At 42.3% G+C, this 24,785-nt stretch overlaps 1 protein-coding gene across 2 annotated transcripts in view; it reads left to right on the top strand.

The window, feature by feature from the left end:
- Window positions 1-24,785, top strand: part of LOC124138588 (1-phosphatidylinositol 4,5-bisphosphate phosphodiesterase gamma-1-like) — a 74,137-nt gene that overhangs the window by 26,864 nt on the left and 22,488 nt on the right. For both annotated transcript variants that reach the window (XM_048397816.1, XM_048397817.1), the window contains exons 6-24: window positions 3,165-3,239; window positions 3,557-3,606; window positions 3,877-3,925; window positions 4,881-4,979; window positions 6,899-7,014; window positions 8,537-8,622; window positions 9,049-9,169; window positions 9,738-9,823; window positions 11,050-11,132; window positions 12,259-12,295; window positions 13,490-13,551; window positions 13,895-14,002; window positions 15,100-15,269; window positions 16,108-16,314; window positions 18,665-18,784; window positions 19,540-19,711; window positions 21,564-21,632; window positions 22,733-22,836; window positions 23,642-23,778. In XM_048397816.1, coding sequence (XP_048253773.1) covers window positions 3,165-3,239; window positions 3,557-3,606; window positions 3,877-3,925; window positions 4,881-4,979; window positions 6,899-7,014; window positions 8,537-8,622; window positions 9,049-9,169; window positions 9,738-9,823; window positions 11,050-11,132; window positions 12,259-12,295; window positions 13,490-13,551; window positions 13,895-14,002; window positions 15,100-15,269; window positions 16,108-16,314; window positions 18,665-18,784; window positions 19,540-19,711; window positions 21,564-21,632; window positions 22,733-22,836; window positions 23,642-23,778 — 1,951 coding nt within the window. The remainder of the gene's footprint in view (window positions 1-3,164; window positions 3,240-3,556; window positions 3,607-3,876; window positions 3,926-4,880; window positions 4,980-6,898; window positions 7,015-8,536; window positions 8,623-9,048; window positions 9,170-9,737; window positions 9,824-11,049; window positions 11,133-12,258; window positions 12,296-13,489; window positions 13,552-13,894; window positions 14,003-15,099; window positions 15,270-16,107; window positions 16,315-18,664; window positions 18,785-19,539; window positions 19,712-21,563; window positions 21,633-22,732; window positions 22,837-23,641; window positions 23,779-24,785) is intronic.

Below are 24,785 nucleotides of genomic sequence, written 5' to 3' on the forward strand. Positions count from 1 at the left end.
ACGTTTATAGTGTTTTCCTCACACATAAAGCCATCTTCTCGAGGCAAGGGAGTTAACTGACTTTACAAGTCCAGTTTCCACCCTTGCCGAACTAGGTTGGAATTCCTGGTCTCGACCGTAGCGCCACCAGTTGTTATTACGAGTTATGTTCCTTCTAAGCCTCTCATATGGACCAATCAGATTCCACCTCTCGTATCACTTGCATTAGCTTCAAACCATATGGCGGCGCCCAATCAAAACGATCTGATCGACAATCAAGATCTATATTGTGATAAAACGGGTCTCACAAAGCGAAGTGCATCAAATCACGTGAGCTCCTTGATTAAAAACATGAAACGACTTGGAAAATATCCGTTGACAACGAGTTGGCGGTGCACATGCTTTGCAAATCCTGCAATCGACAGAAATCTGCACGACATTTTACGAACCGGATTTCGATTTCGGTGCGCGATGTTGATTGGACTATGCACAGACTCGTTAGTCCAGCCAGACTGTAACTCCATAATACCAGCCTAGTTCGGCAAGGGTGGAAACTGGACTTTTATAGTCAGTTAACTCTCTTGCCTCGGGAAGATGACATGAAGCTGACACGTCGTGATGTAACTGAAACACAATTTACTCACCAATTCTATAACTGACATAATTTGCAAAGCCCCTTTAAAGCAAAACGCACTCACTCGCTCCCGTATTCTAAAATTGAAATACTTTTTAAAGCGGCGCTGGGGGCACGGGTGGCCCAGTCGTCTAAGGCGCCGCGATTCGCTGTGCAGAGTTGCGTCAGAAACCTATGATTGTGGGTTCGAATCCCGGTTCACCCCGATTATGTTTCTAGGTTTGTCAGCATCATACTCGGGCTCGTGGGTTTCACCGAAGTGGTAAACGTCTGAGACCTGCATCACTTCGGGGTTTCCTCCCACATTAAGCTGACATGCCGCGATATAACTGGAATACTGTTAGAAGCGGCTTTATACCAAATTCACTCACTCACTCACTCACTCACTCACTCACTCACCCACCCACCCACCCACCCACCCACCCACCCACCCACTCACTCACTCACTCACTCACTCACTCACTCACTCACTCACTCACTCACTCACTCACTCACTCACTCACTCACTCACTCACTCACTCACTCACTCACTCACTGAAACGGTGCTATACCATAACGCACTCACTCACCAACCCAAGCTGACACGCCGGGATAGATCTGAAATATTGTTTAAAGGGAAATTAAAACAAAACTCACTGATTAACTCTAAATGAAATATTTTCCAAGAATATTCAGGATTTGAATTGCTTTCAGTGGCATCTGATTGCAATGGATTGAGTAAAATGTTTGGAACGGACTTAACCATGGTTGATATTCTGAGCAAACCTCCACTTCGTACATGCCACACGATCCATTAAGACGCTTCGTACGACACGCATAGGTTGCTGGGTACCAATTCTAACGTGGAATCTAAACAGGGTTTGCAGAAGGTGTGAGGTGAAATGGGGTTTAACGTCCAAGATTATTGCACCTATATAGCGACGTGCATGTACGTGTGTGTGTTTGTGTGGCTGCTTGTACTAGTCCGGACTGATGCCGATTTATAGTGCTAGCCCACTGAGATACCATGCCGCAGTTTAACATGAATACCCCACTCAGACACAGTATACTGACTCCGAGCCGACCAGTCCTTGTTTAAGCCCCTTAATGCCGAGCGCCAGACAGGATAACAACAAGTACCATCTTTTAACGTCTTTTGGTATGACGCGGCCGGGGATCGAACCCCGGACCTTCCTTTCTACCACTAGACCACGGAGGCGGTCGGGTTTGCAGGAAAGAAGAGTCCTAATTTATAGGGATTTTACCCCTTACTCTTTCGGTTATTCACCTTGCTATCTAGTTATCTCCCTTACAATGTTCCCCACACCAACACATGCATCACCATTTGTTTAGCATTTATTTGTAGTTCAACGCCGCACTCAGCAATATTCCGGCTATATAACGGCGGTCTGTGAATAATCGAGTCTGAACTAATCCAGTGATTGACATCATGCACATAGACCAACGCAATCAAGATACGATTACATCAACCAAGTTACCGAGCCTGACTATCCGATCCCGTTAGTCGCCTCTATCCACAAGCAGAGTTGCTGAAGACCAATTCTAACCCGGAATACTTTAGGATATGGTATTGTAGACTTGGAATTGTAACATACCCTCACCAATTCCAAAGTTGATATCCTGATATCCATCTTTTCTGCGCTAGTTGCTATAATTTGTACCTCCATGCATTATTTGTCACCAATGCTTGTCGTAACAGGCAACTAAACTGATAGGGTGGTCAGAATCACTGATTGGGTGATGCAGTTGGGTAGATCGATGCGCATGAGGTCACTGGATTGTCTAGTCCAGACTCGATTATTTACAGACCGCTCTCACAGGGCTGGGGGGTAACCCGGGTACTCGGGTCGGGTGGATGCTGAGTACGACCCGGGGACCCACAGGACTACCCGGATCCGTCGTTAGTTACTTGCGACTAACGGGGTCGGGTGGTCAGGCTCGCTGACTAGGTTGATGCATGTCATCGATCCCAATTGCGTGGGTCGATGCTCATGTTGTCAATCACTGGATTGTCTGGTCCAGACTCGATTAATCAGCTGGAATATTTCTGAGTGCGGCGTTAAACAACAAACAAACAAACAAACAAACAAATAGATTCCTTCTCTGACTTTATAGTTTTGCATAAAGATAAAACTTCAGTCAACTTTAGTGTATGCATGACCAGATTGCTCTTAATACATTTTGACAGGACTACGGTCAAACGTTTCCTAATCGGACATTTTGTACCTATCTCTTGAGACGGGTACCCGGGTAGGGTCGGGTAATAGGGGGTTGGGTTCCCGGGTAGAAAATTTGGACTCGTCCCAGCCCTTCGCTCTATAATATCTGGGATATTGCTGAGTGCGGCAAACAGGTCAAACAACCTTCAGCTTGGTTTCTTTGCGAATGTTGTTGTTCTTTAACGCCACACTCAGCGATATTCCAGCTATATGACGGCGGTCTGTAAGTAATCGAGTCTGGACCTGACAATCCAGGGATTGACATCATGAACATCGATCCACTGTCTTGTGCAGAAAGGAATTTCATTTTATTATTGTTCTTTTGTTTTCAGCAACTCAAGCTCAAAGAAAAAATGGTTTTCCAAGAATTTTACATGTTATTTGAAGAACTCGTTCACTCTGATGATGTAAGTTATGTATTAATATTGCACAGAAAGGTTTATATTATTATTGAACAATATCGTGACGTAATCATAATGGTTTAATTGTTAATATTTTGCAATGTATTATATTTAGAAATGTTGCAATATGAAATATGTATTAATATTGTACAATTATATGTTATTTGATAATATTATTGTGAGTAATTTGATGAAACGCACGCTGTGATAATAATCAATTGTCATTAATGATATGATTATAATTTCGTTAAAAAATCTTTCAAAGTCTTTCAAAGTAAATGATTTTATTAGATATAGATTAACACATATTTCCTTGTTTTCAGATAATTACCAAACATTTTAACCAGTACTTAAGCGGGAAGTCAGGCGAAAGGTATTTACAATAGCAGTCTTTTGAAATATGGGCTCCGTTGCGATGCCTACTTTCAGTGAATTTTATCGAAACTAATTTATCCCCGAAAATGCGTGAAAAATAATCATAATTATGGTTTCAAATTGTTGAAAACAATGCCTGCCATAAAAATGATATTGTGTTTTCTAGAAAATGCAATGTGCTTTTTGGCTTGCACTTTTCCCCATTTTGCCGATTAACTGGACAGGTGTATTTAAATTCAAATGACCAATAAGCTATTTTTATTTCCAGGCTAATGACTCCTGACCGTTTCGTCGATTTTCTTCAGACAGAACAAAACGTATGTTAATATTTTAATTGTGATCGTTTCAGATGACGGCAAGAATGTAGGGTGATATATGTAAATATATGTGAATCTTTCGCTTCAATTTGATATCATCATTGTTATCATTGTGGTATATATATATAATCACAATATGATCTGAATGAGTGGGTGATAGCTGTATTCCAGCTTCATCACCGCGATTTGTAAAAAACAGTCAAGCGTAGACCCGACATACCAGTGATTGAAAGCGTGAGCAACAATCTACGCTTCGGGTCACAATGAACGGAATACAGCCACGTCACTCACTCTGGCCTCCTGATCCGTTGCAGACAACCCTTACTGCTTGCATACGGTAGTAGGTACTAGTTCCACCCATTTTCCCGAGGAGTTTACTGACAGTAAAAGACCAGTTTCCACCCTTGCCGAACTAGGCTGGAGTTTCTGGGCTCTATCGTAGCGCCACCAGTGATTATTACAAGTTATGTCCCTTCTTTGTCCCTCCTTCTGTCCAATCAGATTCCACCCCTCATATCACTTGTATTTGTTTCAAACAAAATGGCGGCGCACGGTGAAAACGATCTGATCGCTAATTAAGATCTATATTGTAATAAAACGGGTCTTACTTAGCGAGGTGCGTCAAATCACACGAGCATGATTAAAAACATGAAAAGATTTGTAAAATACCTGTTGACGTTAAGTTGACGGTACTCATGCATTGCAATACTTGCAATTGACCGACAGTTTACGAACCGGATGTTGATTTCGTTACGCGATTTTGATTGGACTATGCATAGACTCGTTTATCCAGCCACACTATAACTCCATTATTCCAGCCTAATTCGGCAAGGGTGGAAGCTTGAATTTTACAGACAGTTCAAACCCAAAGATCCTCAGGCCCAAAATGATCAACTGACGCTGTGCTGTCTTACCTATTGTCACATGTTCTGATGGCCATGTTGTTTCCTTGTAGGAAACGTTTTCAGCAGAAACAGCCAAACTGATGATCAAACATTTTGTCGATGATCAAATGAGAGGGACGCTTGGGTCAATGCACTTCACAGAGAAAGAGGTTTGTCAGCTATCACTCCCTCATGTTTATCAACGACTTCGTTTTGAATTAAAATGTAATACAGACGTCCCCCCACTAGTGACGCATGTTCCCATGGTTGACCGTATGTCGACGTTAACACTGTAAGCCTCGCTTAGTCGGTGCTAGCCGACAAAGATACCATGTCGTAGTTTAGCATGGATACCCAACTCCAAGCCCACGACTCTTCTCTTATCCCCCGAACGCCAGGCAGGGTAACAACAAGTATCATTTTTATTATATTTCGGTCGGGGATCGAACCCCGATATTCCGCTCCCAGGACAGACATTCTACCACCAGACCACGGAGACGTTTTGTTTGTTTGTTGTTTAACGACGCACTCTGCAATATTCCATTCATATGACGGTGGTCTGTAACTAATCGAGTCTAGGCAAGACAATTGACATGAGCATCGATCCACGCAACTGGGATACGATGACATGCATTAACCACTTCCGCGAGCCTGACCACCTGACCGCCTCTTACGACAAGCATGGTCGCCTCTTGTATGGGTTGCCGAAAAGCTGTTCTTACCGGATCTTCACGGGTCCCACGGAGAAATAAAGAACACAGAACATCTCCCCTACAACAACGTTATGGTTTTTTTTGTCTAACGAATCTCGTGTCGGAATTCATATATTTCTAACATTCGTTTGGAAAAATCAGCACTACGCACTCCCACTATATATTACGTGTTAGAACAAGTGTTAGAACTGCGTTCTAGTGGATAAATGGACTGCCCGGAGTGCGAAAGGTCTGGTTCGATCCCGGCCGCATTATTACAAAAGACATTAACATATGGTACTTGTTGTTACCCTGCCGCTTTGCCCAATTTCCCCTCACTTCTTCACTGAAGCTACACTATAAAGAGGGGATAACATAGAAATCTTCAGTCACGTGAACATACTACTTATTTAACTGATTCGAATGAATTCAAGCTATCATTCTCAACTCCCTTAGGAGTATACAACCCATGCTGCCTAATGGCGCTAGGAGCATACATCCCACATATCGGGTACCCATTGCCAGTGTTTCGGGTGTATGGACGTATACGTGTTTCCACCATCTGGCCGTTCACCAACGGATGATTGGGTTTTTTTTAGTGCACAGGGTGAATGTTCAGTGACAACAGTGTAAAGACCTGGGGCTGAATAAAAAACCTGGCTACTAACGGGATACGATCTCAGTACCTGACACATATTTTTGAGGTTTTGAAAAATCGCTACGACACACACCCATGTGTGATTGTGTGTTACAAATGTTTAATTTTGAAATATGAAAACTGTTTGTTTCAAAACCTTTTCATTTGTCATCTTTAGTGTGTCATGCTATTGCAATTTGAAATGTGTCTTGACTGAATACTGTAGTACTTGACTGAAAACTGCAGTACTTGACTGAATGATATAGTGCTTGACTGAATACTGTAGTACTTGACTGAATGCTGTACTACTTGACAAAATACTGTAGTACTTGACTGGATACTGCAGTACTTGACTGAATGATGTAGTGCTTGACTGAAAACTGTAGTACTTGACTGAATACTATAGTACTTTACCTTAATACTGTAGTACTTGACTGAATACTGTAGTACTTGACTGAATACTGTAGTACTTTACTGGATGTTGTGGTACTTGACTGAATACTGTTAGTACATGATTGAACATTGTAGTACTTGACTGAATACTTCAGTACCTGACTGAATACTGTAGTACGTGACTGAACATTATAGTTCTTGACTGAATACTGCAGTACCTGACTGTATACTGTTACAGTAGTACGTGACTGAACACTGTAGTTCTTGACTGAATACTGTAGTAACTGACTGCATACTGTAGTAGTCTGGAATCAATACAAGTTTATGTAAAAAAATAAAAACTACTTTATAACTTCTGCCCCTGCAGTTCTATGACTACCTCCTGTCCCCTGACAACAGCGTATGGAACCCGGAGCAGGAACAGATCAGGATGGACATGTCCCAGCCGCTCTGTGACTACTGGATTGCCTCGTCTCATAACACGTCAGTGACGCCATTTTGTATTGTTACGTTATTTTCTCCTGTGCCGATTCTGTGTTCTTGAGGGCGGTGGGGGTAGCCTCATGGCTGAAGTGTTCGCTCGTCACGCCTAAGACCAGGATTCGATTCCCCTCATGAGTTTAATGTGTGAAACTCATTTCCGTGTGTGAAACCGCCGTATTATTGCCGGAATAGTGCAGAAAAGCGACGTGAAACTTTATTCACTATATTCACTCTGTCTTCTTGAGGTGTTGAAAAAGTTTTTATCCAGTCAAGTCATTCAACGTTTTCTTGATTGCCAGTTTCCTCCTTATTTAACAGCAATGACCTTTAGTTGGGTTGGCTAAACGAGCACGTGGTCGGGATTGATGGCGTTCAAGGACACCAGTACCCGTCCAGGGGAGACAACCCACATCTTCTACTCTCTAACGCATGTTAGAGATGGAAGAGAAACGCTACGCTGTCTGGACGCTTTTTAACTTGGTTAATACTAAAATAGAAAGACAAATTGACGATCGTGTGGCATAGCACCGTTGATATCATTTCGGGTCTGTGTTTGATAAACGGATACTCTAGTCTATTTTCTTCTACCTGAAAGAGGGTCGAATCCCAGTTTCTCCCTGATGATGTCTCTAGGTTTGACAGCCCCATACCCGTGCTAATTGGTATCACCCAACGACTACGACCTGCGTCACTAACTTACATGCCGTGATATAACTGAAATATTGTTTAAATATTAACCAAACTCACTCAGTTACTAACGCCTAAAGATCAGTGTTAGAATTGGTCTTCAGCAACTCATGCTTGCAGTAAAAGGCGACTATGCTTGTCGTAAGAGTCGACTAACGGGATCGGGTGATCAGGTTTGCTGACTTGGTTGATGCATGTCATCGTATCCCAATTGAGTGGATCGATGCTCATGATGTCTAGATCACTAAATTGTCTGGTCCAGATTAGATTTTTTTACATATCACCGTCATGTATTCTGGAATATGGTTGAGTGCGGTGTTGATCAACAAACAAACAAACAATCACTAAGTTTAACCGTCCGATTCCAACTGAAAGAGATGTTCTTTTTTCAAAATCCAAAGTGATTTTCACAGGAGAAAAATAGGTCGTTCTCGCTACTTACGGATTAGAATAATATTCATTATTTATTACAATATATCCGTCTTAGTCCTAGCTGTGGGGGCACGGGTGGCCCAGTCGTCTAAGGCGCCGCGATTCGCTGTGCAGAGTTGCGTCCCTTGAGCACGCCAGGAACCTATGATTGTTGGTTCGCCCCGATTATGTTTCTAGGTTTGTCAGTACCATACCCATGGTCGTGGGTTTCACCGAAATGGGAAACGTCTGAGTCCTGCATCACTTCGGGCTTTCCTCCCACATTAAGCTGACACGCCGGGATATAACTGGAATACTGTTAAAAGCGGCTTTAAACCCAACTCACTCACTCAGTCACTCACTCACTATAACAATATATCAGTCTTTATCACAGCTGTGTGCTTACCGTATTGTAATGTTGCAGGTACTTGACCGGCAATCAGGTGAGCAGCGATTCTTCTGTGGAAGCGTACGCCAGGGCTCTACGGATGGGATGTCGATGTGTGGAGTGTAGGTTCTCTTATCCTAAACTGGTTTTGATCAAGTATCCCGACAAAAATATTTCACTAAATGGTTCTATTACATATATCACTCGTCCATCTGTTTAATGGGGACACTGAGGTCCAGTCGTCAAGGTCGTGGTAATGCACCGTACAGAGTTGCGCCCCTTAACCGTACCAGGATCCGATGATTATAGATTCAAATACTAAATTCAAAACCCAGTTATGACTCTTGGTTTGAGAATATTTTACCAGTGATTGAAACGACTCCACCCATTTAGGTTTTTCGCCAAACGCGGTGACACGACGTGATATAACAGAAATAGCTTTTTAAAGTGAAACCATCCTCACTCACTCTGTATTTTCACCGAATCCAGTGATACGTGTAACTAGCGGATAGTCTCTGTCTTATTCGTCTCTGACGTTTCTTCGCCAGTGGACTGCTGGGACGGAACAGACGGTATCCCAATCATCAGACACGGCAAGACGTTGACTAGCAGCGTCAAATTTGATGACGTCGTCAAGACGATCCAGGCCAACGCGTGGCAAACCTCTGAGTAAGAAGATAACATATATTCTTTATTAACTATTTCATTATCCACAGTTGTTTGGCAGATATCACCATCACTGTGATCGATACAATCGAACAAATCACCGAGTCTGACTACTCGATCCATTAAGTCACCCTGAACGACAAATATAGGTTATAGTTTTTACACAGGTGTGTTTGGACCGAATTGAGTTTGTGCATTTGCAAAGCGATTGAAGCATTTATTTATTTGTTTTAAAAAGTTACAAACGTCATTAAAACGTTATTAGGCTGAAAACAATAAGCATTGCAAATTTCGGGTACAAAAGACGACCATGATACGACCATAAAAACGATTACCATCAAATAAACATTTCTTGTTTGTTCCATTTAGACACAATTTACTTGGGTGTATACTTTATATGGCCGGCAGTGTAGTCGGTATATAGCTCACAATGGACGCTGAAATGATGCAAGGGGTTTGTCGTTTTTACTTTTTTAATGACTTGAGTCAAATAGACTGTCATTTGACCTGGTCTTTCATTATCGAGACGTGACTGTCTATTGTTTTCATCCTTTGTATTTATTCGCCCCAGATTCCCCGTGATCCTGTCCTTAGAGAACCATTGTAGCCTCCAGCAGCAGAGGCACATGGCCTCAGTCCTGAAAGAGACTTTCAAAGGTGCGTAGCTTTTTCATGGTTCGGGGGTTATCCCTTTGGAGTGAGTGAGTGAGTGAGTGAGTTGGATTCAACCGCTTTTAACAGTATTCCAGTTATATCGCGGCGTGTCAACTTAATGTGGGAGGAAAGCCCAAAGTGATGCAGGTCTCAGACGTTTACCACTTCGGTGAAACCCACGAGCACGGGTATGGTACTGACAAACCTAGAAACATAAGCAGGGCGAACCGGGATTCGAACCTACATAGATTTCTGGCGTGCCCAAGGCACGCAACTCTGCACAGCGAATCGCGGCGCCTTAGACAACTGGGCCACTCGTGTCCCCCATCCCGCACATGAATGGCATCATTGTAATCATGAGTAATTGACAAGGTCGCCAAGACCCTATCCAGAGTTCCTTCCCTTTGCCCCTCAAGTATCAGTTGACTATGGAAAATAACCCTTGATGTATCTGATTATGATCCTTGGTCGTTCTTCGAAGTGGTAAAAATGATATCTGATGACATTACCTGTTTTAAGTTGTATCACATGCGCCCTTTTTTCAGGTGAACAATTGACTTGCATTTGCATGTGTTTGTGTCGGCGGGGCAGGATATGCTCACCTTTTTCGCGAACGCCTGGTATCATCACTGTTTGATGGTGATTCCTGAACACATGCTCGTGATATAGCTCGAATCGCACAATCAAGTTTGTGTTCGCGGTGATTTCTTATATTTATGGAAACGATGTTGTCTCGTTTATTTACCTCGTGCTTTCCTCGCAAATCTTTCTGTTATACACTAAACAGAACAATTGCAGGGAACACGACCCGTGAAGATCCGGGTTAGAATAGAAAAGTGTTGAACGACTACGACCTGCATCACTAACTTACATGCATGATATAACTGAATACTGTTCAAATATTAACCAAACTCACTCATTTATTGACGCGTGAAGATCAGTGTTAGATTCATGCTTGCAGTCAAAGGCGACTGAGCTTGTCGTAAGAGGAGACTAATGGGATCGGGTGGTCAGGCTCGCTGACTTGGTTGATGCATGTCATCGTATCCCGATTACGTGGATCGATGCTCATGATGTCAATCACTGGATTGTCTGGTCTAGACTCGATTATTTACAGACCGCCCGCCATATAGCTGGAATATTGCTGAGTGCGGCGTAATACTATAAACAAAGAAACAAACAAGGCATGGAACACAATTCATTCTCACTCTTGATCCGCCCGTCTGCAGATGAGCTGGTGACGGCCCCGGTGGACGCTATGGAGAGGCAACTACCTTCACCGGAACTCCTCAGGAGGAAGATCCTCATCAAGGTGAGGGGATGCTTGACCTTCAGCAGCAGAAAATCAATAATAAGGACATCTTCTGTATCCGTATCAATACTTCAACGTGTACTGTGTAATTATCAGTAATATCAGTTCTGTGGCAGTAATTGCGGTTGCTGTAACAGTAAGATGGTAGCAGGTATAGTTGCAGTAAGAATAACAAAATTCGAATACTATCAGTATTAGCAATGACAATAATAATAAGTAGTATAAAAATGATAAAGAGCATGCCAGACTAACCATACTCGGATGAAAAAATGGGGTGATATGGGGTTTTTTAAATAGAAAACACGGATTTTCATTGACTTCATTTTATTGTGTATTTTGGCATTATTGATTCCAATTTTAAAATACAAGATTTGTTACAACGGTAATGTTGTGTAGCTGTTCTCATTCAGTATTTTCAATGACTGATTTAATCCCACCAGTGCCCCTTAAAACGATGATAGTCTGTAACTGGTTTTGCGTCATTGCCGGACTCCTCCAGACAATGACCATTATCAAAGATTTCTTTCTGTCTCTTTGAGAGGCATGACAGGCGCTGGATTTCTATTTTATAGGGCATTTTGTTACCTCTTTGTGCACAATCATTTGCGCTTATCATTCCAGTATTTGCAGATCAGATATATAAAATATATCCATTTGACTGTTAGTCCACACTTTTTTAAAACTTGGTTTGACTACAAAATATTGTAATGTCATGAAATTAAAATTAAATAAATGAAAACCAGTGTTTTTTTATTCCGCTCAGAGAAATAAGTAACATGTTAAAACAACAAACCTCATTTACTGCCGCTATCAATATTAATACATTATTTAAGATACTTGATATATAAAATACTATGGTTAAAATCCCGCTTCCATCTTTTTTTCCCTACCTACTTAACATTTTTGAGAAATCAAAATAAATATTTATAATTGGATTTTTGATTTTTTCAACCTACCGACTTTTTTAGCCCCAAATTACAAGTTTAAAATATGTCAACTTATACGACGAACTTATACTGTAAAAAGCGGAAAAGACGATGAAAAAACGACTTGAAGCAATGTTCACAAATTCCACGGATGTACTATTGCCTCAAGTAAAAACATAGTTCGTGTATTTTCATTTCAGGATCGTAAACTGAAGGTCGACGAAGGCTCAGATGAAAGTATGTACCACACCGCACACAAATAATGTGACGTCACGGTGACGTGAACTGTAGTGTCAATTGAAAGACATTGTTAGAAGTTAAAACATGGTACACTTGTTTTTGCTCTGCCTGGTGCACGGCATTGAAGGACAAAACAAGGACTGGTCGGCTCGGAGTCAGTATACTGTGTTTGAGTAGGGTATTCATGTTAAACTGCGGCATGGTATCGGCATCAGTCCGGACTCAACCTCAACCTCAACCTAACCTCACCTCACCGCACCTCACCTCTCTGTCTCTCTCTGTCTGTTTCTTCCTCTACCCCCCCCCCCTCTCTCTCTCTCTCTCTCTTTCTCTCACACACACACACTCAACCTCAACCTCAACCTAACCTCACCTCACCGCACCTCACCTCTCTGTCTCTGTCTCTGTCTGTTTCTCTCTCTACCCCTCTCCCTCTCTCTCTCTCTCTCTCTCTCTCTCTCTCTCTCTCTCTCACACACTCAACCTCAACCTCACCCCATCTCAACTCACCTAACCTCTCCCCCCTAACACCATCAACCTCCACCTCCACCTGCACTACAACCCCACCTCATCTATAAAGTGAAAAGAAGTCATTCCGCCTCACACACACGCATATACCTCATCTATAAAGTGAAAAGAAGTCATTCCGCCTCACACACACGCATATACCTCATCTATAAAGTGAAAAGAAGTCATTCCGCCTCACACACACGCATATACCTCACCTATAAAGTGAAAAGAAGTCATTCCGCCTCACACACACGCACACACCTCACCTATAAAGGGAAAAGAAGTCATTACGCCACACACACCTTACCTATAAAGTGAAAACAAGTCATTCCGCCACACACACACACACACACACACACACACACACACACACACACCTCACCTCACCTCACCTCACCTCACCTCACCTCACCTCACCTCACCTCACCTCACCTCACCTCACCTCACCTCACCTCACCTCACCCATAAAGTGAAAACAAGTCATTCCGCCAGTAAAACACAGGGGCGCGGATAGTCAAGTGGTTATCCTGCTAATGGTGTTGAATCCCAGATTAACCCCGATTACAACACCTGGTCTGTTAGAACCAACCACGTGACCGTGTGTGTTACCACGACCATATCAATTAAGCCGAACCACAGTCGAAAGCGGCGATCAAACTAGCTCCCTGACTTTTCTTTCAGAGAGGTTATCGCTAGATGTCCGCAAATCTGGCATCTTGCATATACTGGACCAAGCTGAACGGGTAAGAGCCTACAGTAGTCTTTGTCTTCAGTGTGTAAGCATGCAAATTCAAAATGGCGGCATAAATGCTCCTTGGTAATTTTAGTTTCTCGTTTCAACATTTTAAACCCTATCTCTCCTCAATTCGTTGTGAAAAGTTGCGTCCCTTAAGCGTACCAGAATCCTATGCCGCCCAGATTATGTTTTTAGGTATTTCAGAAAACCCGTGCTCGTAGGTTTCACCAAAGTTGTAAACGTCTAAGAAAGAGGTCAATTTTAGATTTCCGGCAGTGATATAACTGAATACTGTCCGCGGTGGTCTTAAGCCGAACTCACTCACTCCTTATGACATGTTTCATATAAAGGCATGGGTCCCCCTGAAGTGTGTTCTCACGGAGAAGGAACTGATGTACAGCCCGAAGGATGACTATGAAGGCGAGGATTTCGAGGATGATGCTGCTGATGAATATGAAGTATGTTTCGTGTTTTTTAATATTCAGCAACTGCAAGGAATGTTCCTTTTGAATTAAAACTATAAGCCTGAATATTTGTAAGACAAACACCTTACAACAAGGAATTTTTTGTGGCAGAAAAATTGTTTGTCAACAGGCTGAAGCAGAATTATTTTTTCAAGAATTTTCGGGGACCATATAATTTTTCGATAAAAAACAAATATCAAAAGGTCAAGCCTTTAGACGTTTCCTTGTTTGTTTGTTTGTTTATTGTGTAACGCCGCACTCAGCAATATTCAGCTATATGACGGCGGTCTGTAAATAATCGAGTATGGACCAGACAATCCCGTGATTGACATCATGAGCATCGATCCACGCCATTTGGATACGATGACATGCATCAACCAAGTCAGCGAGCCTGACCACCCGATCCCGTTAGTCGCCTCTTACGACAAGCATAGTCGCCTTTTACGGCAAGCAAGACCTATTCTACCCCGGATCTTCACGGGTCCCTTTAGATGTGGATTGCGTTATAAACCTGATACAACGGCCTCATTTTAATGAACCGTATGTTTGGCTGTATGGTCGGTCCGGTGTGCTGCAACTGCTCTGCTGCTTTGCGTCCCTTGGTCTTTCCAGGATCCGCTGTCGTGGGTTCGAATACAAGATATGACCCAAGTATGATCGTTCGTTAATCAGCATTAAATCCGTGCTCGTTGATTTCACCGAAGTGATGTCTCAGCCGCTGAAACCTATGGTCGTGGGTTCGAATCCGAAAGTCGCCCTGATAACGTTTCTAAATTTGTCAGCACGATATCCGTGCTCGTGGATTCATTTCTAGACGGGGCGGTCGGGTAGCCCCGTGGTTAAAGCTTTCGCTCGTCACGCCGAAGCCCCGGGTTCGATTACCGACATGGGTACAATGTGTGAAGCCCATTTCTGGTGACCCTTGTGATATTGCAGGAATATTGCTAAAAGCGGCCTAAAACCATACTCACTCACTCCCTCGGTTCTAGACCTTCGTCACTTCCCTCTGTCGTGACACACCTGAACTAAAGCATCATTAAATCCAACTCACCCACTCACCCACTCACCCACTCACTCACACATCTTCTCAGGACTACGACAGCGAGGACGAGAATATTGAGATGGAGCCATGGTTTCATGGTAAACTTTCTCGGGGACGACGGGAAGCGGAGGGGCTCCTGAAGGAGCAGAAATCTCATGGTGATGGCACCTACCTAGTCAGGGAACGCGACAACGGATCAGGATACTCAATATCATTTTGGTAAATATACGTCACATTTTTCTCACAAACTTTGTCAAAGCGTGTTGTGTTTAAATGAAACACATTAAAAGAACAGTTATAAAGTGTCCTGTATAGACCGTTATGGTTGATATGGAGCCTGCACTGTGACATCAGTCTATCGTCCGACGTAGGTCCTTGAACGACCAATGACTTTCGCCAGAATTGTCCAATCTGATAAAAAAAAATTAACACAAACGTCATGAAATATCATTAAAATGTGCTTTTTGTATTAGTTGCTTTTCTAGCTCAGAAAGGAATAATCTATCATTTGTGTTATTGTGCGAAATCGTTATAAGACTTGACGTTGGCGTGTTCAGTGTACTGTTTCATGGTGGCAGTTAATGGTAGAATGTTACAGGGTATGCCGGCATGTTACAGTTAATGGAGGCATGTTTCAGTTAATGGAGGCATATTTCAGTAAATGGAGGCATGTTTCAGTAAATTGAGGCATGTTACAGTTAATGGCGGCATGTTTCAGTAATGGAAGCATGTTTCAGTAAATGGAGGCCTTTTTCAGTTAATGACGGAGTGTTTCAGTTAATGGCGGCATGTTTAAGTTAATGGAAGCATGTTTCATTTAATGGAGGCATGTTTCAGTTAAAGGCAGCATGTTTCAGTAAATGGCGGCATGTTTCAGTAAATGGCGGCATGCCACAGTTAATGGCGGTATGTTTCTGTTTACTGGAGCAAGCGTCAGTTTATAGTGGCATGTTACAGTTAATGGCCGCGTGTTATGGTGTATGGCGGCACGTTTCAGTGTACGACTGTTTTTTTCAGTATCTGGCTGCATATGTGAGTTTCTGACTGTGTGTTTCAGGCTCGACGGGAAAGCCAACCACTGTCGGATTCAATCGCGAGTTGAAGACGACGGAACAAAGATCTACTACTTCAACGACAGCACATGCAAGACGACAGTGAAGGAACTGCTCGACTACTATAGAGAAAACCCATTATACCTCGCCACCAACAAGTCAGTCCTCCTCAATGAGTCCGTCTACCACCCGCCCGATTACATCACCAAGCCGTGAGTCGAGATTCTTTTCGTACACTGCCGGTCAAAAGAATGTTTTGGTGTTCATTGTTATACATGCATTCTGATTAGCTGAATAGGTCACCTGTTATTGCAATCATTTCCTAATGAATGTAAAAAATTAAGCCACGCCCACTACGCGGACTACTTTTATCACCACGGAATGTAGGAGAATCCCAATAGAGTCGAGTAATTCCCTTCAGCTCACGTGCATCGTCATGCACATGACATTCATTGTCCAAACTACTATTTGAGACCGAAAGCCGAGATAGAACGAAACAGCAAAAGTGCAGGCTCGTTTGCCTGTTTTTCTTGCCTGGGTTTCACAAATTTCATGTCTTCGGTTTCATTTCTAACCAGCCTTTTTCCAACTACATGTATGTTTTCCCGTTCACAGGGAACTAATGTTTAAATCTGACGGTAGCTGACCATGTCATCTGAAACAATCGCCTTCTCCCGGGTATATTTGTATTTGTACATATAGTATGACCATTGCAGTACTTCTCGCCCCTTGCCTTGATTGACATATCTTATGAACTTTGTTTTGATCCTACTCTCCGTTGATTGGCTACTGACTTTGCGGGCGTGTCAACTTTTGTGCATAAATTAAACAATCACCTGATTCATGTCACGCCACAACTTGTCTTCCTTCACATGAAATGTTTACCACTCTCGTCATATTTGTTGGCTTTGATATGGGCAACTGTTTTTGGTTAAATTATTGTAGATAACACATATTTTCATTGTCGAATTTAAATACAAGGATTGACTGTATATTTTGTTCGGTTCATTGAATCGAAAAAACGATGTGCAAACGGTATGAATCTGTATATCTTCAGCTGGAGAATCCTTCTTGTTTTACAGATGGTAATTTAGCTAGTCAATACTTGTTGTTTTACGGATGGTACTTCAGCTAGTCAACCCTTCTTGTTTTACGGATGGTACTTCAGTTGGCCGATCCTTATTGTTTTACAGATGGTACTTCAGCTGGTCAATCCTTCTTGTTTTACGAATGGTACTTGAGCTAGTCAATCCTCCTTGTTTTACAGATGGTACTTCAGCTGGTCAACCCTTCTTGTTTTACGGATGGTACTTCAGCTAGTCAACCCGTCTTGTTCTACAGATGGTACTTCAGCTTGTCAATCCTACTTGTTTTACATATGGTACTTCAGCTAGTCAACCTTTCTTGTTTTACGGATGGTACTTCAGCTAGCCAATCCTTCTTGTTTTACGGATGATTCTTCAGCTAGTCAACCCGTCTTGTTCTACAGATGGTACTTCAGCTTGTCAATCCTTATTGTTTTACATATGGTACTTCAGCTAGTCAACCATTCTTGTTTTACAGATGGTACTTCAGCTAGTCAATCCTTCTTGTTTTACGGATGATACTTCAGCTGGTCAGGCCTTCTTGTTTTACACATGGTACTTCAACTGGTCAACCCGTCTTGTTCTACAGATGGTACTTCAGCTGGTCAATCCTACTTGTTTTACGGATGGTACTTCAGCTGGATAACCTTTCTTGTTTTACAGATGGTACTTCAGCTGGTTAACCTTTCTTGTTTTACAGATGGTACTTCAGCTGGTCAATCCTTCTTGTTTTACATATGGTACTTCAGCTAGTTAACCTTTCTTGTTTTACAGATTGTACTTCAGCTGGTCAATCCTTCTTGTTTTACAGATGGTACTTCAGCTGGTCAGGCCTTCTTGTTTTACACATGGTACTTCAGCTGGTCAGGCCTTCTTGTTTTACACATGGTACTTCAGCTGGTCAGGCCTTCTTGTTTTACAGATGGTACTTCAGCTGGTCAGGCCTTCTTGTTGTACACATGGTACTTCAGCTGGTCAATCCTCCTTGTTTTACGGATGGTACTTCAGCTGGTTAACCTTTCTTGTTTTACAGATGGTACTTCAGCTGGTCAGGCCTTCTTGTTTTACACATGGTACTTCAGCTGGTCAGGCCTTCTTGTTTTACATATGGTACTTCAGCTGGTCAGGCCTTCTTGTTTTACACATGGTACTTCAGCTGGTCAGGCCTTCTTGTTTTACATATGGTACTTCAGCTGGTCAGGCCTTCTTGTTTTACAGATTGTACTTCAGCTGGTCAATCCTTCTTGTTTTACAGATGGTACTTCAGCTGGTCAGGCCTTCTTGTTTTACATATGGTACTTCAGCTGGTCAGGCCTTCTTGTTTTACACATGGTACTTCAGCTGGTCAATCCTCCTTGTTTTACGGATGGTACTTCAGCTGGTCAATCCTTCTTGTTTTACAGATGGTACTTCAGCTGGTTAACCTTTCTTGTTTTACACATGGTACTTCAGCTGGTCAATCCTTCTTGTTTTACAGATGGTACTTCAGCAGTGTGAACAGGAGGGCTGCTGAGGAAATGCTCAGAAGAAATCCTGAGGATGGTCGCTTTCTTGTGAGACCAGGATCAGCCAAGGATAGCTTTGCTCTTTCGTTTAGGTATGCAGGGTCGTTACTGTCTTTGTTCTGTTGTTGTTATGTTTGTTTGTTTGTTGTTTAACGCCACACGTAGCAATATTCCAGCTTTATGACGGCGGTCTGCAAATAATCCAAGCTATACCAGACAAGCAAGTGATTAACATCAGAAGTATCTATCAATTGGGATATGATGACATGCATCAACTAAGTCAGCGAGCCTGATCCCTCAATCCCACAAGTCGCGACTTTTACGGCAAGCATGGCTTGCTGAAGACATATTCTACCCCGGATCTTCACACGTATATTGTTGTTATGAGACTGAACAATATGATACCATATAATGAAACTGTTATATGGACATATGGTGATAGATAATATCATGCGCATGCAGTCTATTGATAGTTTGTTATATCGACTTAATGTAAATGGTCAAAAGCCCATATGTGTGAACGAGAGTGAACGAGTTTGGTTTTACGCTGCTTTGAACAGCATTTCAGTTACTAATATATTACGGCGTGTCAGCTTAATGCGGGAGGAATGTTATGCGGGTCATAGATGCTAAAACACAAGTCAAGACTGGGATTCGAACCCACAGTATTTTGGAACGCCTAAGGGACGCAACTCTGCATTAGCAAACTCCGGTGCCAAATACGACTGGGCTAACCGTGCACTATATATAATGAATAGGCCGTTGGATGTACTCATAATGAATCTAGTAAAGGCATATTTCATCATTCTCATCAATGAGAGTCTGCAAATCATTTTTGATTTTTCAGATATCACGGCAAAATTCGTCATTTTCGTATCAGCAAGCATTGCGGGCCATACGTTCTTGGCCTCTACCGGTTTACCAGTCTGGTGAAGCTGGTGGAATTCTTCAAGAAGAACCCACTGTACAGAAAGATGAAACTTGGGAAACCGGCATCAGGGGCGACGACTGATCAACAGGTAAATATGATTATAGAGACTAGCTTACTGGCTTATAAAGTAAGTTATAAAGACTACATTGTCAAAAGGTAAATATGGTTATACAGACTAGAATTGTAGCTTATAAAGTTAGTTATAAAGACTACATTGTAAACAGGTAAATATGGTTATACAGACTACATTGTCAACAGGTAAATATGGTTATACAGACTACATTGTCAACAGGTAAATATGGTAATACAGACTACATTGTCAACAGGTAAATATGGTAATACAGAGTACATTGTCAACAGGTAAATATGGTTATACAGAGTACATTGTCAACAGGTAAATATGGTAATACAGACTACATTGCAAACAGGTAAATATGGTTATACAGAGTACATTGTCAACAGGTAAATATGGTTATACAGACTAGATTACTGGCTTATAAAGTTAGTTATATAGACTACATTGTCAATAGGTAAAATCGTTGTGTAGACTAGATTGTCAACAGGAAACATTAGCCATACAGACTACGTTGTCGGCTGATATGGTCAGTTATATAGACTAGATTGTTAACAAGAAAATTGTAAATCAATCAATATATGCTGAGCGACAAAAGAAAGTTTTTTGTTTTTATGTACATGACAATTGAGAGACGTGTTGTGAATATCTGTTTAACCATCACTCTTTCCTGTAATAGTTTGAAGTAAGTAATCTGTGGCTGGGTAGTGTTGTGTAAAAATAAATTGGTTCAATGAATACGGGGTGAGAAATGAATTTGCGATGATATAACCACTACCTTGTTTAAATACTGTAATTTTGTGCCGAAAAAAATGCAAATGTACCAAATCAGCAGTTGTATGTTGCCAACTTTTTAATGTTATATAAGGTTTAAATCAAATTATATTTATGTGGAAGAATTCTTTGAGTGCTGCCGGTTTCATGTGAACTTGTTCGTTAGATTATTATTCATTAAGCGTCTTGTTATTCTAACCGCCCCGAAAAACCTGGGGAATCCGTGTTAGGGCTCAGTCAGGATTTTTACTGCGGTCCCTGATAGGACCATTCCCGATTAAAATTTGTCAAACGTCTGATCAAGATCCTGTGATTCGTGGCGAGAAATTCACAAACAATCAGATATTGTTCAGGAAGCGTCTCGATTCAGCCGTTTACAGCCGAATTCGTTCCGATTCTCCCGTTCTCAATCCGAATCTGATCCGATTTGTATCTTCCGCATGGTAACAAACGACCGAATCTGTCCTGACAGCGTCCCGATTCTCCCGAATGCGATCCGACAGAGATCAGACAGTGACCGGAGAGTGAACCGACAAAGACGGTTCGCATTCGGCAAGATCTGGACGCAATCTGGACAAGAAACGTCAATGAACAATTCATGCCCGTTCATCACGACAGCGTCCCGATCCACAGAACACCGTCCAGACAACACAAGACATTGTTACGAGTTTGATCCGATACAGCAGAATCTGTCACGACATAGTCACGATTGTAATCCGACTAGACAAAATCGAGTTTCGCGAATGTTACGGGACGAACCATACTGTCGGGAGTGCTTGGCCGACCTCTCTGGACCTTTCCCGATCCATAGGATTCTTATACGAACGTGTACGGCTGCGGTCAAACAATGACAGGACATTCAAGATCATTGAGGATAGTAATCCGACTTTTTTACTTTTCGTGTCGTAGCGCGGTCTGATCTCAAACGAGAGCCATAATCGGCACTGTGTGAACCTGGCCTTAAAATTGGTCCCCAGCAACATGTGCTGGTCGTAAGAATGAATCGGGAGGTCAGGCAGTTTAACGCCGCACTCCGCAATATGCGAGCAATACGACGGTGGTCTGTAATTTAGTAACACTGACTCTATTTCAGGCTGACGACTGCGACATCTACGGCTGCAGCATCTACAGCGACCCCAACAGCCCCGAAGGCCTCAGCATGGTAAATTATTATTTTGATATGGTAATGTGGCTGTTAACCTTCTAGCGCCTCATACCCGTGAAGATTCCGGGGTAGAATAGGTCTTCAGCAACCCATACTTGCCGTAAAAGGCGACTATGCTTGTCGTAAAAGGCGACTAACGGGATCGGGTGGTCAGGCTCGCTGACTTGGTTGATACATGTCATCGATCCCAATTGCGTAGATCTATGCTCATGAAGTCAAACACTGGATTGTCTGGTCCAGACTCGATTATTTTACAGACCGCCGTCATACAGCTGGAATATTGCTGATTGCGGCGTTAAACAACAAACAAACAAACAAATCTAGCGCCTCATAGACAGCTTGGGTTGAACATCAAGTGCACACTGATCCACGGACCGGCGTAATAATGTAGCTCTTTGATAACCCTTTAGGGCATAGATTTCGCGCATTATAGAAATCCACATAATTATTCAACAAATATGCACATTACCTCAAGCATCAGTCAGTCGCATCCCGATCATGTTTCTCTTCATTTTCTATAACAAACCACACAAGGTCAAGGTCATTTTATAATAAGACAAATGGAATACAAACAACAACAACGGCAGCCTCTGGTTGGGAGGGTTGGTTAACGTACACCACTTTGCTTAAAACGTTAAATTAAAGGAACAGCAAACCGCAAATGTGCGTCTAACTACCACTTGTATGTTAATTTATCACACGATGCATCCTCAATTTCTGTTAGAAGGGAAAATAAATCATAAACAGGGTTATGTTTCATAAAAGAAGTAATATTTGATCAACAGTGAGTATGAAAGTTGTATCCCATATTTACATATCTGAAAACGAATATATTTAAAGTACCTTTTATATCCACTCATGTGATAAAGTAATTTCGTTCACGTGACTATCATACATGTATATGTCATACTATTTACACACATATATATATGCTGATGTAATAAATAGTTGAAGTGTTTCTACCTATGCTTGAGGACATGGGTAGCCAAGTAGTGTAAGGTGTATCTCAGCTACAAGTTTGAATCCTAGATACACCCGAAAATGAGCATGGTTTGTCAGAACCCTGCCCGATTTATTTACATTACCATGGTTACCAGGTGAAGGTGAAGGCCCTGTACGACTTCCGGGGTAACCAGTGTGACCAGATGACCTTCCGCAGGGGGGCGCTCATTACGAATGTCAAGGAGGAGGATTGTCCATGGTAAGTTGATTTTAACTGAATCCAGTCCTTATGATAATAATAATCATCATCATCCAGTGTATTAAATCGCAGTTCTACTATGATAAATACCATTGACCCATTCGCTCCCATAGCTTCGATTTGAGCCCGATTCGATCAGAATAACGCTAAAAATAGCCGTCCAATCAAATTATTCCCAAGAGCGATTATAGTCTGTGTTAGTTAGAGATGGAAATCAAAGTGGCGAATTGGTCCAGGCTATTAATAAAAATATATAGAGATATAACACAGTGGGTAATTTGCCAATTAGGACATTGATACCAACTCCAACTTTTATGGTAAAATCATCGAGTGTTAATGCTTCAAGGTAAGGTGAAATGGGGTTTAACGTCGTGTTAAAGATTATTGTACTTATATAGCGACGTGCATGCATGTGTGTGTGGGTGTGTGTGGGTGCTTGTATTTGTCCAGACTTATGCCGATTTCATAGTGCTAGCCCTCGGAGAAGCAATGTCGCAGTTTACCATGAATACCCCACCCAGACACAGTACACTGACTCCGAGCCACCCAGTCCTTCTTTAAGCCCCGAAATGCCGAGCGCCAGGCGTGGTAACATCACTTACGAACTTTAAACTTCTTTTGGTATGACGTGACCGGGGATCGAAGCACCGACCTTCCGCTCTCCAGACAGACGCTCTACCCACTTGACCACGGAGGTGGTTTTAATGTTTCAAGAGAGATAAACGTCTAATAGTGTGAGAGTCAAGCAGTGTGTGAATCAAACAAAGTAAGAGTGTATTGTGATCGTAGTGATTACCCCCCTCAGGTGGAGGGGAGACCTCGGAGACATGCGACAGCTTCTGTTTCCGGCCAATTACGTGGAGGTCATCCCGGAGAAGGAAGACGATAAGACAGACCTCGAGAAGGAGAGCGGCATCATAGACCTCGCAGGCGGCATCGTTGGTAGGTACACCCACTGCAGGTAACATGAGTGTGGTTTTACGCCGTTTGTAGCAATATTGCAGCCGTATCAGGGCATCGATCACAAGAAGAGCTTTACACATTGTACACATATTGGGACTCGAACTCAGACCATCGGCGTTACAAGCGAACACTTTACCCATGAGGCTACATGTGTTGTATCATTACCCAATATGGATGAGCAGTCGAACCCCGTTGTCTCGAACTCCTCGGGACCAGACAGTTTTAATTGGGATTCGACACTTCCGGCTGGGTCTTAATTACGACCTTTCCTCGCTATCAGACAGCAGACAGCAAACGTACATATGGTGCATGTTAGGTGCATTACATGTTTACAATAAGAACTAAAGCAGTAGAATTTGTCATATCTCCTGCATGCATCTACATCATTTTATTAAAATCATACAAACTCCAACTTATGCCAAGTTGCCCGTTGAACTCTTGGGAATATAAGATCAACAGTTCCAGTAAAAGTGTAGTGGGACCGGACTGTGAGTTCGACACAAACGGAGCACAGTTCCAGTTCTACATACCCGAGTTAAAATAGTGGTAAAAGTGTAGTGGGACCGGACTGTGAGTTCGACACAAACGGAGCAACAGTTCCAGTTCTACATACCCGAGTTAAAATAGTGGTAAAAGTGTAGTGGGACCGGACTGTGAGTTCGACACAAACGGAGCAACAGTTCCAGTTCTACATACCCGAGTTAAAATAGTTGTAAAAGTGTAGTGGGACCGGACTGTGAGTTCGACACAAACGGAGATTCGACACATCCGAGGTCAAACGGAGTTTGACGGTATATTCTATGTTTAGCGGATGACGAGGGCCCAGCCAATTAAACCCAATGCTGGCCTGGCTGCCCTGGTATAAGTTCATACTCCCGACAGCAAGGACGATGTTCTTGCATAATCCGTATCACATATTGAAGACCAAAATGAAATATTTAAAAGTGTATTTAGTTGAAATATCACGTATTGTGGTATACATTGTT

This window comes from Haliotis rufescens, unplaced genomic scaffold, assembly GCF_023055435.1.
Source record: "Haliotis rufescens isolate VD_foot unplaced genomic scaffold, xgHalRufe1.0.p SCAF_17, whole genome shotgun sequence".
Classification (NCBI taxonomy): Eukaryota; Metazoa; Mollusca; class Gastropoda; order Lepetellida; family Haliotidae; genus Haliotis; species Haliotis rufescens.